This window comes from Tenrec ecaudatus, chromosome X (assembly GCF_050624435.1).
Source record: "Tenrec ecaudatus isolate mTenEca1 chromosome X, mTenEca1.hap1, whole genome shotgun sequence".
Taxonomy (NCBI): domain Eukaryota; kingdom Metazoa; phylum Chordata; class Mammalia; order Afrosoricida; family Tenrecidae; genus Tenrec; species Tenrec ecaudatus.
In genome coordinates, this window is record NC_134548.1 from 147,099,832 (window position 1) to 147,118,650 (window position 18,819).

The 18,819-nt window shown below is 40.2% G+C and overlaps 1 protein-coding gene across 2 annotated transcripts in view; it reads left to right on the forward strand.

Moving 5' to 3' along the window:
• The window catches only part of STK26 (serine/threonine kinase 26), a 65,171-nt gene that overhangs the window by 24,320 nt on the left and 22,032 nt on the right, over positions 1–18,819 (forward strand). The window contains exons 1-2 of one of the 2 annotated variants that reach the window (XM_075538828.1): positions 13,539–13,560; positions 16,493–16,723. In XM_075538828.1, coding sequence (XP_075394943.1) covers positions 16,496–16,723 — 228 coding nt within the window. In that variant the 5' untranslated portion in view covers positions 13,539–13,560; positions 16,493–16,495. Of the gene's footprint in view, positions 1–13,538; positions 13,561–16,492; positions 16,724–18,819 lie in introns of those variants that run through there. The other variant, XM_075538827.1, reaches the window with a different exon arrangement.

Consider the following 18,819-nt stretch of genomic DNA (forward strand, 5'->3'; position numbering starts at 1 on the left):
TGAAATCGTCCTCCACTCTCCAGGACAGACAGTAGCCATGTGGCTTTGGTTAGGAGGGATTGTGGATGTGGCTTCCAACTCATATTTGCATGTACCTCTGATATGTACACTTGTGTTTTGTGACTCCCCCCAACTCCTTCACTGACTATGAATTCCAGAAAACAAAACACAGCACCATCAAGTTGATTGCAATGCACAGTGATCCTATAGGGCAGGACAGAACTGCTCCTGTAGGTTTCCAAGGCATTACAAGAGCCACTGGTGGGGTTGAACTGCTGACCTTATAGTTAGCTTCCTAACCCCTAATCACTACACCATCAGGGCTCCATATTAATTGAAGAGCTAACTGAAAGAACACTCCAGAAGAAAGAAAACATTTTTCTTTTTATGTTAGCATACCTTGGAAAGTTTTTATTATGTTGACCTTATGGGTGAGTAGAGATTGACTTAGAATTGCATAACTATCTTAATTAACATCCTTTAATTTATTGACTATAATCTCCCTTGCACCAAATGTTAGAAATCAAATTGCAAAAGAATGATAACCTCATGCCAATGATGTCTTCCTAGGAGGTTTTCCAGGTAGACACATGACAAACATATGAGGGCTATTACAGTGTGTAAAGCCCTGTACTGGATGCTGTGATGGTACCTGAATGATTGAGAAAACCCCATCCTGATAGGAGCTTACTGACGAAGATAGGTCATGTCCATCAGAGAGGATGCAAGGAGGCTGTGTCCTCTAATGGAGACACAAGCAAAGGGCTGTGGGGAGGTAGGAGAGGAAGCAATGGATTCCCCCTGGAGGGCTGGAAACATGTATTTTGTAGAAATTAAACATGCTTCAGTTTGCATAGATAAAGGAGAGGCAGCTTCTTGTTGACTGAAAGAATAGCATGAGTGAAAATTTCAGAAACAACAAAGTAGTCGAGTCTGTCCCAGTGGGAGCACTGCATTAAGTTTGAATGTCTAAACTACTCTACTGAAACATTGTATTTAAGACCTGGACTATCCCTGAAGTTTTCCCTTTGGGCACTTAGTTTGCGTGGTGTTGAAGTTCTATTTATCGTCAAGTAGAACGACATTACTTTCTGAATGAATTTACAATTATAGGGGAGAGAAACTAATAAAACGTAGGATTCCATGTAAGCTGAACTTCTGGCTGTATGTGATTTCCTTAGGGGTAGTCCCTCATATATTATAGGGTCTAGTCAGTGTGAGGAATGAGAAATGGGTCAGAATGAGGAATGAGGGTCTAGTCAGAATGAGGAATGAGAAATCTAGTCAGTGTAGGGTCTAGTCAGTGTGGACAGGGTCTCACTCGGATGCTCTTTATCCACCCCTTCCTTCTGGATCTGCCTCACTTTAACATCAGAGAGTTAGGACTTAATGTAATTTACCAGTGATTCTGTATTTTGTACCGGAATGATGAGGTACCAAGTACAAGTGCTCTATGGTTAGATATGGTACCTCATTGACTCAATGGCAGGAAGTTTGGTTTGCTTCTATATACAAGTGAAGATGGCAGACTTTGTCTCATGTACTTTGGACAAATCAGGAGAGCCCAATCCTGGAGAAAGACAACATGCTTGGTAAAGTAGAACTCAAAATTCCCTTCCATTGAGTCAATGCTGATTCAGAGTGGCGCCCTGTGGGTTTCTGAGACTGCAACTGTTCGTGGGAGTAGAAAGCCCAGTCTTTCTCCCACAAGCTGTTGGTGGTTTCGAACTACTGACCATGCCCAATTGCAGCCCAGCATGGAACCACTACTCCTAGTAAAGTAGAGGGCTGTAAAAAAGTAAAAGAGGAGTGCTCTGAGGGAGCTAGATTGACACTGACCACCACCATAGACTCAAACCTAATAATTGGGAGGATGGAGCGGGATGGGGCAATGGTTCTTTCTGTTATACATAAGGTTGCTATGTGCTAGAACCAGCATGATGACATCTAACAACAACAATATCCTTTTCCCCAAAGCCATGTGTGCTAATGTAATTTTGACCCGGTGGTCACTGCTAACTTATCCCTAACTTTAATGATTATTTCAAAGCTAAGGTGGGTTACTAGTGTGTGTATGGGGCAGCAGAGGAGGAGAAACACTTGGCCTATAATATGTCATCAGTTTACCCCATGTCAGGATCTAGAGTTCATTGAGTCCCCGTCTCTCATTCCTTATACAAATGACAAAGCTGCCACATAATTGCTGACTGCTTGTAATTTCCAGGATTGGGAAAATTAAGCAAATTTTACCTGACATTTCTGCTCTCCCTCTCTCTGTAATACTTGTGAAAAAAACAGAACTCCTTCCAGGTTTTCTTTGGAATGGCCGTGAAGTCAAAGAGATGTGAGCTAAATGATGCAATGGATTTTGAATCCTGAAACCACAACATATTAGACAAATCTGTTGTCAAAGTCTTCTTTAAAAGTGTGAAAAAGAAGCAAAGCTGACACCTTGAAGACTAAGGTGTGTCTAACCCAAGCCATCATATTTTCAATGACCTTGTGAACTTACACAGTGAATAAGAGATGAAGAGAATTGATCCATTTGAATTACGGTGTTGCCAAAGAATATTGGCAATCGCATGGGCTGCCCGAAGAACTAACAAATTTGTCCTGCAGAATTACAGAACTTAGAGCTGAGGCGGACTTGTTTTCAGGAGATAGCCGTTCCTTCAGCAAGACAATGTGTTTGGTAAAGTAGAAGGTCAGCTAAAAAAGGGAAGACTTCAGAGATGGACTGACACAATGAGTGTCAACCATGGGCTCAAACCGGAAAACGTGTGAGGATGGTAGAGGACGAGGCAAGTGTTTCCTTCTGTGTATACCGGGGTCGCTCTGAATTGGAACCGACTTGATGGTGTGTAACAATAGCATTTATTGTGGTGGTAACCTGGACTTTTGATTTATTGAAAGAAAAATGTGATCGTTTATAGGATAGTTCTTCCTTGTAATTCTGGATATAATTAAGAGCTTCAGATACTCGAGTTAGTAAGAAAGATAAAATCAGTTATTTCCTTTAACTTATGGAGACTTAGACACAAAGATAACTTAGTGAACAAAATAATCACATTTCGAACCTAGATTAAAATATAGGAGCTCAAAGCCATCCATATCTGGTAAATGGAATTAATAAAATGTTGCCTGTTGGGGCTTTGTTTCCCTTTGGAAGATTTCTGTTTTTGGTTTTTTTTAACTTTCGAGTCTGCCTTTATTTTTCTCGAGTGGAGGATTTCTAAGATGGAGGAAGTTACAGGTGAATTTCCTCTCAATCGTTTTGTATTCCATTTTTATTTTAGAATATGTAGGAGATGTCTTGTTCTTTTCCAAACCAAACAAAACCAGGTTGTCATCAGGTAGTTCTAACTCATAGCAACCCTCTCTTCCAGAGTTGAGCTGCTCATAGTTTCCAAGAGTCACCTTTCAGAAGCAGACAGTCACAGCTTTCTCCCTCGAAGCAGCTGGAGGATTCCAGCCACCCATTGCAGCCAAATCCTTAGCTATCGTGTCACCGGAACATCTTCACCTACTTCTTGAACCAATGATCAACGGCACTGTCTAGCAGCCATAAGTAAAGGGCTGCCTTCGTCACCTCCTGGTGGCTCTCAACCTTCCTCACGCCATAACCCTCTAATACAGTTCCTTATGTGGTGGTTACACCCCAACCATCAATTTAATTTCATTGCTACTTCATCACTGTCATTTTGCTACTGTTAGGAATTGGGCGACCCCTGTGAAAGGGTCGTTTTACCAGGGGTTGCGACCTACAGGTTGAGAATCACTGTCCTAGAAGCTGTCCGACTCGCTTGGATCTTTTCCTCTTATCTGAGCTTGAGTCAAAAGAAGAATGCAAATTGGGAGGCAGAAGAAGCTCTTCTACCCGGTTTGATTAGGACGAATTAAGATGAAGGAATGTTATCAGTTATTCTTTTGTGCTTAAAGAAGTCAACTCAAGATTATTAATCAGGAGCAATTCCTCAGCCGGCTATGTTATTCATTCAGTGATGTCAAAACTTTTTGTAATAATTTCAGTTAAGTTACCCTTTACTCCGATATTTGTATTATAAGTATTTTTGCTAACTAGGGTCGTTTAAAACTAGGAGTAATGAAATAAAAGGAAGATGAAAATACATTCAAATTTGTTTTTGCTTCTGCCATATGAGTCCATTTTTCTTGTTACTTTGCACAGTACAGTTTCAACTGTTGCCGCAGTAGAACAGAGCAAGATGGACTGACTGTGTGCGACCTCTGAGTGCAGGTTTGCCATTAAGACACAAGTTGCTGGGCTTCTCCCTCATCCATCTTGAAACTGCTTTTTACGCGGGCGAGTAAAGACAGGGACTCAACTGCTAGTTGATAAAATTCTGTCTGTCTACCACAAGGAAACCCCAGGTGGTTGTAAAGACAGGTCTGACTGCATTTTATTAACCTCGTCGTGGACACATAAAATGTGACCATACTACTTATGTTGGGAAGGTGCGTTTAAAATGTTTTGAGATGTGAAAATGTGTGAGTGTTATATCAGAAATAGGTCGACGAAGAACATTTTCTCTAGGCACTTCTATAAATATTTTGAGCTCCCATAAACATGGAAATACAAACTGAAACGACTAATGACCTCAAGAAATTTGACCTCTCACCCAATTTTTCGTGTTTAACAGGAAACATTTACAGACATACTTACTTTTTCCTTAGTTCTTATTCTGTCATTTATATAATATATTGAAGCTAAGTATTTTACCACAGAACCATAAATCACAGAGGTCTCTAGGAATCCCATAAAATTTTACCAAATACTTCTAATGTGATCCTGAGGTTGCTCAAAGTAGACAAATACACTGCTAACATCACTTCCTCGAAAGTGTCCCGAAATTTATGGGAGTTTGTTTTCTCCTTCGTGTGATTGAAGTAATATGAGCATTCACAGTGGCTTGACTACAGAAAACATAGCACAAAATTAACTAGCAGGGCTAAGTGTTGTTTCTATGCTTCTATAGTTTCATCAATTTCAGTCCTTTTTTTTTCTTAAGCAGAACTTAAAACCGTAGTGTTAAGTGTTGCTGAATTTTACAATAAATCACTGATAAAGCTGGCAGTGGAGCTGTTGGCTTTCTGACATTGGATCCCTTAGGAATCGTGATATGGAATACCACCATTACCTTGCCTCCCACACTCTACAGGCTAGCCCATTTCCATTCTAGTCAAGGCCATCGTGGGAAATGGGCTGCGTGCATATATAGTAACCTTGCCAAAGAAGTCAAGGTTATTTACAGTCACTTCTCTTTTAAGATTCTCATATGAATTATTTGATAGTTGTGTGTGTGTGGTTAAAAAGTACAAGAAATAATATCACTGAAAATAAAGTTCTGTTTAAATTTTCAGATCTTTAAATATGGAGATACTATAAATTAGGTATTGACTTATTGTGTGATCCGTTTGTGATGGAAAATGTTTGCTTTATAGCACAGTAGATTGTAATTTTAGTTACCAAAACGTATCCAAACACTAGTGAAAAAACCTTAGAGTCAGGGTTCATGCCTGACATATCTGGCACCTTGCCAGTAACTGCCTTATGTCTTTGAACAATTCATAGACTCTCTAGGCGGCAGTTTTCTTGTAAAAAAAGTATATCGGGGATCAGATATTTGCTACGTTCCTGTATAACCCAAAGGGTCTCTAATTGTTTTAATTCCAGGATTTCTATTTGCCTTCTTTACTTCTCTCTACCTCTACCCTCTTTTTCAAACATTAATGATGGCCTCAAGTTTCATAGCACCCATTTGTGGTAGTAGTCACCTCGGACATAGGAGGCAAATTATATATGTTTGTTACTAATGGTGGTTGTGAAGAAGAGTTGAATTAATTGACCAAAATGTTTCCTTCCAGCTTTGGAAGACTGACTGCTTTAGTTCTATCCAGGCCGAAGTCGTATGTGCTTGAATAATTTCTTGTTAGTGCTGTTAATAGTTGTCTTTGAACCAGTGCCACTCATCGTGACCCCATGTGTGCAGAGTAGAACTGCCCCATTGGGATTTCAAAGGGACCGTTAGGGAGCAGATTGACAGACCTGCCCTCTGGGGTGCCTCTGTGATTTCAAGGACTTGTTTTCACCACCCAGAGTCTTCACAGGTCACAGCTAACACTTCACAACAGAATATCCTGTGGTCCTGAACTCAATTGGTCCTAAGAAGTGGTTGCTGATTTTAAATCCCTCTCCCCTCCCGCCCTCACACCATTTTGGCTGTAAGCACACTCAACAGACTTTTTAGGCAATGTTCATAGGGAAAATGAGAAATCTTATCATAGACAATCATAAGAAAGCAGTAATTCAACCTGAGGCTCATGAAACCACTAAATGATGGCATTTACTTCTATGTACTCGACTTGTTAGATGACAGACATGATAAACATGGTTGTAATCCAGAAAAAAATATTTCGTCTCTTTAAAAAAAAATGCTGCTGAATCAACTCTTAAGTCCCGGCAACGCTATAGGATGGGGTCGAACTGTCCCATATGCTCTCCAAGGCTGTAATCTTTACGGGAGCACACTGGTAACCTCTTTTTCCCACCGTGTGGATGTGAGGTCAAGCTTTTCGTTAGCAGCTGAGCTCTTCGCTACTGGACGGCGAGTGCTCCTTTCATCTCTAGCTTGGGAAAATTAATCTGTACCATTTGAATAGGCAGCCAACTTGGTGTCTCTCTGGTTTGACTCCAGTATATCTGACTAAGCCAACACGATTAATTCCTGTCCATGATTAATTGTAAGGACACGGTGTTGCTCCTGGTCCCTCCCGGTGCTTGCCCTTGAGGAGTTGAAGGGAGGGAGTAGGTTGTACCAGTAGTGCAGTCTTTGCTCATCATTTCCTGTACACCCTCCTCATCAGTGAATAGGTTAAAACACTGGCTAGTCATTATAAAGTGTCTAAAAGTAGCTTATTGTTCATTTAAAGATTTAGAATTACTTATTGGTGTTTTGCACTGCGAAAAAATGTCTCTTGTATTTCAAAACTGAAGTTTTTTATAGCTGAGAGCATTCCTAGTACGAACCTTATAAAGTACAGAGGTAGGCACAAAACATAGTTTGAGCTCAGCTTGGTTCTAGCTCTTTAAAAATAAAATTCTGATCTAGTGGATTTAGTTCTTGAAGGTTCTTTCAGGCCACCTGAGGGCAGTCATTCCTGGTCAGATCTGCTGGGAGGGCTGCCTCTCTTCTGTTGTTTCATGCTCAGCCCTGGACCAGAGATCTTATTAAGCCCCCACCCCCAGAGTCAAAGACATTAGATTCTGTATTTGTAGATATTTCTCACCAATGATTATCTACATCTTCATTCTCATAGAATCCCAAAGCTAATTCTAATGTCCATATTCTCATAGAATCTCAAAGCTCTAACTCTGATTTATTTTTGTTTGTGATCATCTTGTGTCTACTGACCACTTAATCTTTCTTTTCCTTTTCTTGTTATTTTGGCTGTTGTTGAGCAAAACATATGCCAACTCAGCCGTTTTGGCTTGGACCACTTAGTGTCATTGACGACGTTCTTCCAGTTTCCTGTCTATTCTCGCTTTCCTTCTCTGAGTTGTTCCTCACCCATTACTATAAACTCACTGCTCCCATGTTGATCGTTCTTAAAAGAGCAGCATGCTCAAGACAAACCGATTTTTACTAGTTAGGCTTAACGATGACTTAGGTTTAATGAAGAAGACTTCATGGATTTTTTTTTCCAAGGCTCAAAAAAATGTTAGGGCAGTAGTTTCAGCGGTTCATCCAGTGTTCATGAACCCAGGAAGCTTAGAATTCAAGAGAAGTTTAAACTACTCTGCATTTCCTGATTTGGATCAGGATATTTCTATGCAGGTTTTGATCAAAATGTTCTGTAGTAAAAGGCAGGCACCACCCCGTTCTTTTGGTCTTGTGGCAAAGGAGGCAGTTACTCATGGAGGTAATTAGACATACATTCCAATCCTCTTCTAGTTCCTGGTTTTTCTTCTTTGCTGGGCCAGGCCAAGAAAGACCAGTTATTGTGGCATGGGTGGCTGCTTACCAGCTTTCAGACCCCAGACACTATGCACAGAAAAAAGAGGTCGAGCAGAAACACTGAGCCCATGAGGCTAATTAACTGGGATGTCCCATGAAATCAGGATTCTAACCGCCAAACCAAGGTACCAAATCCCAGGAAGTTTGGGGTTCATAAACAGCCGCAGGAGCTATTGTCTCCCGGTCCTCATTGTCGTCGTCATTGATGTAAAATATGTTTATCATGCAGCTTTGCCCAAGTCAACCTGTCACAGGTGTACATTGTTGACAGCCATTATAAGAGTCAGTTGTGCAACCTCACTCTTAACCGCGATTTCCCGCTAACAAACTTTGTTCCATTGACATCTGCCTTTTCTTGTCCTTTGTGTAAGTGATGTTGTTCAATATCGGTCCTTTAGTAATTAACTTATTTCACTCAGCATAATGTCCCCTCCACAACTTGGCGACCTTTGCTGTTAGATGTATTCTAGATCTAAACTTTTACTCTGCCATTGTTGGCGGTTACCTCAAAATTCTTTCACCAATCACAGTATACCCTAATATTATGTGGTCTCTCTTGGGTACAAAAGTGTTCAATAACACACTGATAAAGAATTACTTGTGTTTGGATAAATATTATTTTTCTACTCTTATTTGAAGGTAGTAATTCTAGAGTTAAATACTTTACTGAAGTACTACAACCTTAATTTTTAAATAGATGTGTATATAACCGAGTTACCTTGGTTCTATTTTAATCTCCCAATTGTTCATTTCTGTTGTACAGGGTTAGAAGAGAGTCACATTCTTGACTGGGAACAATAGGGTAATTAGTTTCCTGTCATCTTAGAGACAAATTTGAGATCTGTTTGGTGAGTAATTCCCAATGGTTGAGCTCAACTTGGGTATCAGAACCTCTGTGGAAGAATCATTTGGGTTTTTTGTTTTTTGTTTTTGAAGTGCCAGTTGCTGAGCTACAGTCTCAGAGATTCTGAATCAGTAGGTTTGGAGTGAGGTATATTTTAGGAAAAACTACAATACTTCTAATATGTAGCATGGACTCGCAAGCACGAGAGACCTTTTAAGTGTTCTTCCAGCCTTCTGTTCTATGATTTATGAATGTAAAAGACCTTCTGCCTTCTGACTTTGTGCAGGCAACAAGAAAAATGGCCACTTTATATCTATCCCTCCACCTCACCCCACTCCACCCCACCCCCTCCACATACTTTTTGGCTTCCTAAAAGCATTTATATTCTCACTAGTATAAGCCATAGTTTTTGTTGCTTAATGATATTAATGCCTTCTATCTTTGACTTCTGGAGTAAGATGAGACTTTGTGCTCCCATTAAAAGTAACAGGCTCAGAAACTGTCAGGGGCAGTTCTGCCCTGTCCTATAGGATCCTGTGAGTTGGCATCGACTCGATTGCAGTGAATTTGGTTTTGGGATTTGGCCTCTGACTTCAGTCTGTAACAATGTGCTTATACCTGGAACTTCCAAATCCAAACAAGAGGATAGATCAAGAAGGTCAAGGGGTAAGGTGAATGCCTTTACATGGGTATGAGACTTTCATTTTTCTTTTCTTTCTTTTTTTTTTAATTTTTTTATTTTAACAATTTATTGGGGCTGATACAGTTCTTTTCACAGTTCATACATATACATACATCAATTGTATAAAGCACATTTGTACAGTCTTTGCCCTAATCATTTTTTTCTCTTTTCTTCTTTTACATTTTATTAGGGACTCAAACAACTCTTACCACAATCCATACATATACATACATCAATTGTATAAAGCACATCCACACATTCCCCGCCCCAATCACTCTCAAAGCATTCGCCCTCCACTTAAGCCCCTTCCATCAGGTCCTCTTCCCCCCCCCTCCCTCCCCATTCCCCCCTCCCTCATATGCCCTTGGTAATTTATACATCGTTGTTTTGTCATATCTTGCCCTATCCGGAGTCTCCCTTCCCCCCTTCTCTGCTGTCCCTCTCCCAGGGAAGAGGTCACATGTGGATCCTTGTAATCAGTTCCCCCTTTCCAACCCACTCACCCTCCACTCTCCCAGCATCGTCCCTCACACCCTTGGTCCTGAAGGTATCATCCACCCTGGATTCCCTGTACCTCCAACCCTCATATGCACCAGTGTACAGCCTCTGTCCTATCCAGCCCTGCAAGGTAGAATTCGGATCATGGTAGTTGGGGGGAGGAAGCATCCAGGATCTGGGGGAAAGCTGTGTTCTTCATCGATACTACCTCACACCCTAATTAACCCATCTCCTCTCCTAAACCCCTCTATGAGGGGATCTCCATTGGCCGACACTTGGGTCTCCACTCTGCACTTCCCCCTTCATTTAATATGATATATATATACACATACATATATACATATACACATATATACACATACATACACATACTTATATCTTTTTTTTTTGCATGATGCCTTATACCTGGTCCCTTGGGCACCTCGCGATCGCACTGGCCGGTGTGCTTCTTCCATGTGGGCTTATTTGCTTCTGAGCTAGATGGCCGCTTGTTCACCTTCAAGCCTTTAAGACCCCAGACACTATCTCTTTTGATAGCCGGGCACCATCAGCTTTCTTCACCACATTTGCTTATGCACCCATTTGTCTTCCGCGATCCTATCATGGAGGTGTGCAGTCAATGATATGATTTTTTGTTCTTTGATGCCTGGTAACTGATCCCTTTGGGACTACTCGATCACACAGGCTGGTGTGTTCTTCCATGTGGACTTTGTTGCTTCTGAGCTAGATGGCTGCTTGTTTATCTTCAAGCCTTTAAGACCCCAGTCACTGTCTCGTTTGATAGCTGGGCAACATCAGCTTTCTTCACCACATTTACTTGTTCACCCACTTTGGCTCCAGCCATTGTGTTGGGAGAGTGAGCTTCATAGAGTTCCAATTTAATAAAAGAAGGTATTCATGCATTGAGGGAGTGTTTGAGTAGAGGCCCAAGGTCCTTCCGCCACCTTAATACTAAACCTATAAATATAGACACATAGATCTATTTCTCCATCCTCATACGTAAATGTATTTGCATATGTACATGCCTTTTATCTAGACCTGGATTAAATGCCCTTTGACTCCTAGCTCTTTCCTCCATCTCCCTTGACTTTCCTCCTGCCCTACTACCGTGCTTCGTCGCCACCTGGGCTAGAGTATACCTCTTCTCTGCACAACCTTACCCTCGCTCATTTCCCACCAGGCCTGCCACTCCCCCTTCTCTACCATTTGTGGTCCCATGTTTTTCCCTTGTCCCTGGGTTTGTTAACACCACTTCCTTACCCCCCCTACTCCCCCACCCCAAGTCCCCCCGGAACTGTCGGTCCTGTTGTTTTTCATCCAGATAGTTCATCCAGCCTGTCCTATTCAGACAGACCTGTGGAGTCACTAACATGCACGAAAACTAGACAGAGGAAAACAAAGCAACAGTATACAACCAGACAACAAAACAACCAAAACAAACCACTGAAAAAGAACAGAACAAAACAGATCACAAGAGAAAAGCTTGTAGTTAGTTCAGGGATCGTTTGCTGGCCCTTAGGAGCGTTTTCCAGTCCAGTCTGTTGGGGCACCACGCCCTGGCCCCAAAGTCCACTTTCAGCATTCCCTGGGGACCTTGCCACTCCATTCCCTTGCTGTTCCGCTGCACTCCTCCAGTGATTTGCCTCGGTGTGGTGGGATCAGGTCAGGTGCAATTCCCACACTGTGTCTCCGGTGCTGTCCCCTGTATTGCCCTTAGTCACTGAGGGGCATCATGAGACTTTCATTTTTCATAGAGCTATTTTCACAGGGTGTGTACAAATCATATAGCATCTGTTATGAATCAACATAAAGTTAATTTAGCAGTTCCTCCTATGTGTTATAGAGCTTGCAGTTCCTTTCCAAGTTACAGCTTAAGAAAGGTAATGCAAACATGTATAACTGTAATGCTTAATTTTACTGTCGACTCATTATATAGAAATTTTACTATTCTTAAAAAAATGTTTGATTTCCGCATGAAGACAGCTGACTTGGCTTTCTTTAAGTCTCTGAAGGGCAGTGATAATTACTGAGAAAACAGCTTTGGGTGTATATATACATACATGCATGTGTGTGTATAGATATGTATATATCTACACACAAATTGATTTCCATCAAATAATGGGAGCAGATAGTCTCATCTTTCTCCTGCTGAGTTGATGGCTTTTCAATGACCATCCTTGTGGATAACAGCCCCATGCTTATTAACCCATGGCACCACCATGACTCTGTTGTATATACTTTTTTAATTGTATTCCTTGAGATTTTTCACAAATTAGGAGTATTTACTTTTTGCCTAAAAAGTAAAAATGCAAACAATTGAAAGGCAATCTATCTTTACATGTGCTTGGGAGACATTGGTTTAATAGACTGGAGAGCTGGTGAAAGGGACAGAGATTTTGGGGATTAGCTCTCACGGGTTTGGAGTCCCTGAGGGGTGCACATGGTTGTCACACGCAACTCCTCACAGAAAAATGGGAAGCTTGAATCCACTCAGAAGCACCTTGGAATAAAAGGTCTGATGGTCTCCTGTTGAATAATTAGTCATTAAAAACCCTCCGGAGCCCATTACTAGTATGACACACACATGGAATCACCATGCGTCAGAATTGATCATTGCTTTGTTTCCCTTTCTAAGTCAGTGATATAACAAGCCCAAACCAAATGCATTCCTGTTGAGTAGCTCCTGACTCATAAAGATGCTACAGAATAGGGCAGAGCTGCCATTGGTTCCCAACGCAGTGCATTTGAAGAGAAGCCACTGCCGCATACTTCAACTGCAGAGGGTCTGGTGGGTTCAGCCACTGACCTTGCCGCCTACCACTTAAGTCAGCACCACTGCAACGCCTCCAATCAGGGCTATAAGAGTTGGTTAATAGAACAGTGATCTCCATCCCGGGTAGTTAAGAAGGTGAGGCTGCAGCTGTGAAAGCGTTTTTGACTCCTTCCACGGTGTTAGACCCTAAAGAAAAGGGTGGGGATGTACAAACATGTTTCCGACTTGATAGTCTTGAGTTAAAATCTTCAGCTCTATGGATGTGTTGGGGTTCACTTCAGAATTTCTTTAAATTGCAAAATATCACTTGGTTTGTAAGTCTATGATTTACAACCCGTTTCTCATGGTAAGCTAGGAACAGCTGTAGCCTCTCTGGGGTAGATTGTTCTAGTCATCTCCTTTCAGACCACTCATTAGGAAGATTAGGAGTTAATCTTTGTTTGCCACAACATATGATTCTTGTTATAAAGTTCATGAATATACTTCCCCGTCCAGAAAGTGTTAGCAGTTTCAGTTGTTGGGAGTGCATACTGTGTGCACTTTATAAGATAAGGGATATTTCCAAACTTCAGATTAACGTTGCAGCTGCAGCATAACAACGGAAAGATCCTTTCAGAGTGCCCTGAATTTCGGGAGTTAGAAGGAGACAGAGCCATCACTCCGATGTTTGCTGCGTGTTTTTGCCACAGGATACCGGAAAAGCAACAGCCATCGGCCAACGTTGGAAGAGGTAAACTACAGGCTAGCCCCACAAGGTAATACTAGTCCCTGCAGTGTCTTGTAAGCGAGAGGACTCCAAGGAAACCCGTAAGGATGGCACGTAACACCTTGAGAAAGCACGTAACACCTTGTATCCAAATGTGAGCATTAAAGAGATATTTGCTTCCTACCGGAAGACTAAACTAGTTTTTAAAGGAGAGATGGGAAGTTCAAGGTGTAGAGATAGACAAGTAGCTTAGAACATCAGAGAAACTACTATAGGAAATGTCCTTTCAAACATGGAAAACTCCAATCGGGGAGAATGGGGAAGCTTATAAGGCAAGCAGATTCTGTGTCCACTATATTTGCAATAGGCTGAAAAAGGGGAAATTGGTGAAATTCCTTAAAAGCAGTTTCATGTTTAAAAGTTGCCACAAAAGGAGGTAGCTCACGGAAATAGTAGTGGGTGTATTTGGTAATCATAGTTCAAAAGACTTTATCAGAGACAAAGCATAAAGATAATAGGAATATACTAACTCCGTTATTATCTCTTGAAACTGATGACTAGGTAAACTAGGCTAACCTGCTAGTAAATAAACTGATATTCTAGGTCTGATTGACAACTTAGATATAGACAGCTCACTGGGACTAGGTAGCATACACCTATATTTTAAAAACACTCAAACTAAAGTTTTAGGTCTAGCTTCATAGAGCACTAGATCTAATTTAATAAAGTGCCTTTTCAGGAAGATTGGGAATCTTGAGTTTCTACGTGATCAGTAGTAAATCTTCATCAATATTATTTAAAATGATATAAAAATAAATTCATCAAAGTAAAATTTTAATGGTAAACTGTCCACCTACTCCTCACTTAATCAACTATCTTGCTATCTGACATTTCCCAAATGATATACTATACAGGAGGTCATGGTGAGAACAAGGCAAAGTGAGGGACAGTTATGGGATGCCTTCTCCTATTTGTCCACCGTGTCAGTCTGGCCTGGGAGGATGGAGGGCGATGAATGTGAGGTCATGGACTGGTTGTGGGCCTGGGACAGATTTTTGCCCTTTCATTATAGGTCCAAATTTTCCACATTCGTTTGAGTTAGTTTAGGTAGGGAGTGTGTGTCTGTTTGTCTGTTTCATTGAGAGTTTGTTAATTTGTTGGAGTGTAGTTCTCCACAGTATTGTTTTCGTCCTTTTAAAGTTTGTTTTGTTGTGATGCCGCCTCCTCTCTGATTTCTCATTCATGTTATTTGCATCTTCTCCTTATCGTTAGCTGTATCAGAGGTTTGTTGATTTTTATTAACCTTTTTAAAGAACCAACTCCTAGTCTCTTTGTTTCCCTCTATTGCTTACCTGTTTCATTTATTTCCTAATCTTGATTATTTTGTTTCTCTTGGTGATTGTAAACATAATTTGCTTTGCTTTTCTAGTTGCTGCAGATGTTTAGCTTAGCTGTTGTTTATGACTTTTCTTTTTTTGAAGTGTGCATTTATTCCTTTAAATTGACCTCTGAGCACCGCTTTTGCTATACCCCCAAAGATTGTATGTTGTGTATTCATTCTCATTTGATTCAAGTTATCAGATTTTTGCCCTACTATCCAGTAGTTTTTGGCAGGGTACTGTTCAGTGTCCATGTATTCGATTTTTCATTTATTGAATTCCTTATCAGGTAGTCCCAGTGCTACTTTTTTTGAGCACTTGCTTGAATCACTGTCATTTATCTTATGTGATGTGAGTTTGTTGTCTCAGTGGCATTATAGGGGTGTTGTGTTTGTTTTTCACTAGTGATTGTGATTGGTATATTTTGCTCAGGTTTTATTTTGCTATATCAGTTAATGGGACAGGTGTGCTCATGGTTTGGCAGTATTTAGGCACGTGCCACCTGTCCCTTGGCGGATATAATAGATGAGAGAGACTTCTCTGCTTGGTGTTTGAGAGCAGCGGAGGGCAAGTTTGGTTGATCAGATGGTGCTCAATGAGTGGTGCCCCCCCCCCCAATGATGGAGCTTGGCAGTGTGGACACTGTTGCTTGTTGGTTACCATCTGCAAGTGGGTGTGCTGGAGCCGTTCACCCAGGAAGCCAATTATTGCATTGCTGCCCTGATGGGAACACTGCTTGCAGAAATTCAAAATGGCCTCCTTGTGTCGATCCAGTTAATAATGTGACACTTCATGTATTCCTTTATTTTCATTTTATTTCTTATTCTAGTCAATATTTGATCCACGTATTCATTCTTTCCTTTGAAACGTGGAGTTCTAGGTTTACCATTCATATCTGTTTCATTTGGTTTCTGGTGTCTTGGCTGTAAAGGTTTGGGGTAGCTTGTTACCTAGTCTTTCATCATGCCATATTTCCCTCAAACTGGTTTCTAAATTATTTATGCTTTTTAAGATATCCTTCTGAGAGTTTAAAATATTCAGAAGAGTAAGAGATAGACAGGTTTCCTCAATTCTTCACAGAACCGTATGATCTAAGCCAGTAGTTCTCTTAAGTGAGGTCCCCAGACCTCTCTGCTTTTCTATTATTAGAATAACTATCATTAAATTTAGAGATATTTAAGATGATATTAAGATTTAATTTAAAAAGATTTAATTAAACTACAGAGACTCTTTTCCAAAATAGGGTCACACCTCTTGGTGGTTAGGATTTAGATACATCTTCTGCGGGACCAGTATTCAGCCCACTACATTTTAATTTAGCTATGCTCTCATTACTGCTACCTTTCCATTAATGTGTAAATGGAGCACAGACAACATTCACTGAATGATGGAGTTGTGAGCGTGAATGATCCAATAGACTATGGACTATTTCAGATTTCAACTGTTCTAACAAAGCACTTTTTATGTATTTCTAAAATATATTATTGTCTTAAGTAATTTATTTTTCCTCATTTAAAAACATTTGATGCAAAAATTTTATTTTCCTCTTCGTCTCTCTCCCCCTTCCCACCCCCCAGAATATGATAGCTGATCCAGAAGAACTGTTCACGAAATTAGAGCGCATTGGGAAAGGCTCCTTTGGAGAAGTTTTCAAAGGAATTGATAATCGTACCCAGCAAGTGGTTGCTATTAAAATCATAGATCTTGAGGAAGCCGAAGATGAAATTGAAGACATTCAGCAAGAAATAACTGTTTTGAGTCAGTGTGACAGCGCGTATGTAACAAAATACTATGGATCCTATTTAAAGGTAATGTGTGTGCTCTATATATTTTAAATCATAAGGTATCTTCATTATCAGCTTTTCTTGCTTTTGTAAAAGGTTGTGTCTTCCATGACGATTTAGCCATCTTTAGTTCCCAGACAGACTACACGTACCCAGTAGACCATTGTCACATTTAACAGCTGTATTCTGAATGCTAGCTATGAGTCAGATTTGACTTGGTGGCAGTGAGTGTTGAGTTTTGTGATCCTGAATACATCCCAGTAGTACCCGTTTCCCACACTTTAACTTTTGGTTGGATATAGAAACAAAATTGCAGCTGATCTTTAAGACATATCCTTTGTCAAGAAAGAACTATAACTCTAGGCTTTCACAGACCTCTCTATGGTTCCAGCTGTCTCAAACTCAGAATTCATAAAATAGGCCTGTTATGATTTCCTTGAGTTTCGGGTGGTTACTTAGCTATCTTTCCCACTGGGTTGTGAGCTGTTCAGTGGCTGGGACTTTTGCTTAATCCTTCATGATTTTTATATTAAGCCTGGATCTGGCCCATCGCTAACACATACAGCTATTTCTGAGATGAAATTAAAGGGAACAATTAATATCAGCCCCACTCACACACACACACACCCCAATAAAAAATAACTTGTGCTTTTATTGGTTCCAGGATCATGGTACTAACAGACACCTAAAGTTCCACCAGATGGAGATGTTACTACATAATAGAAAACTCTTCGGTTAGTGAAACCCAAGTGTTCTTGAGTTCCAGAGTTAGGATTTGTGACTCGTGCAATGTGAAGTATAAATAGATGAAAAATATCTAGCTTTGGTTAGAGTTTAAATCACCTTAAAATTGAGTAAGTTTGTTTCTGTGTTGATTTATTTTTTAAGAGGATAGAAATAGTTTTATGAGAGGAAACAGTTGTAGTTTTTTGCTCTTGTTCTTTGTTTATTTTCTTCTTTATTTTTCCTTGTTCTTCTATCTGTAGGCCAAAGGAAGTATGTATATATCACTCATTATGCTGTTGACATACTTAAAGGTGAATGGTTTTTGAAGCTCTGCTGACAAAATAAGCTCTGTAGTAGCTCTAGTTTACATCTGTTTTCGGTAATTCTGATATAGAAAGTCATCATCATTTTCACTGCAGCACATTATTATTTACATTATATTTCTCTATGAATTGAATAGTTGGTAGAATGGGACATTAAATAGCCAGTATGTGTCATACAAGGAAACCCTATGGGGCAGTTCTCCTCTATCCTATAGGATCACTATGAGTCCGAATTGACTAAAAAACAATGGGGAAAATGTGTTATGTTTGTATCTTCCTCTAGGTACTGGAAATAAGAAAATGAGTAGTGCACTCCTCCCTTAAGATTATTGTCTACAAATACACTAAAATGGTAGCTATTTTATGAATTAAGTGGGTACAAAATACAGATGATACACAAACGGAGCAAAGTCGTTTCTTCTGTCCTCCCAATAGGTGATAATGCTGATTATTTCTATTCTGTGTAATCTTTCACAGTTAAAGATTAGCTGTTAAAGTAATTTATTGTACACATGATGGTTTGATATTTTGTGACATCAGTTAGCGTTCATGTTTTTTTTAAGCAGGTAGTTTAAGAGGTGAGGTTCTCTTTTAAGAGATCCGTTAAGTTATGATTTAATCTAAATAGTTCTAGATTTCCCCCCTAATTCCCTTAACCAACTTAGTTGTGGGAAGTCTCAGCAATTTGTTGTGGAGAGAGAGACAGAGATAGAGGTTGAGTGAATGAGAGAGAGAGAGAAAGAGAGAGAGAGAGAGAGAGAGAGAGAGAGAGAGAGAGATTGCTGTTTGCTTGGTTTCTTATGCTGGTTTATTCTTTTTATTTAATCATTTTCTTGGTGGTTCGTACAAATCTTATCACAGTCCATACATATATCCATTGTGTTAAGCACATTTGTACATTTGTTGCAGTCATCATTCTGAAAACATTTGCTTTCCACTTGAGCCCTTGATATCAGTTCCTCATTTTGCCCCTCCCTCCCTGCTCCCCCCTCCCTCATGAACCCTTCACAATTCATAAATTATTATTTCATCATATCTTGCACTGTCCAGTGTTCCTGGATTGGATCCTAG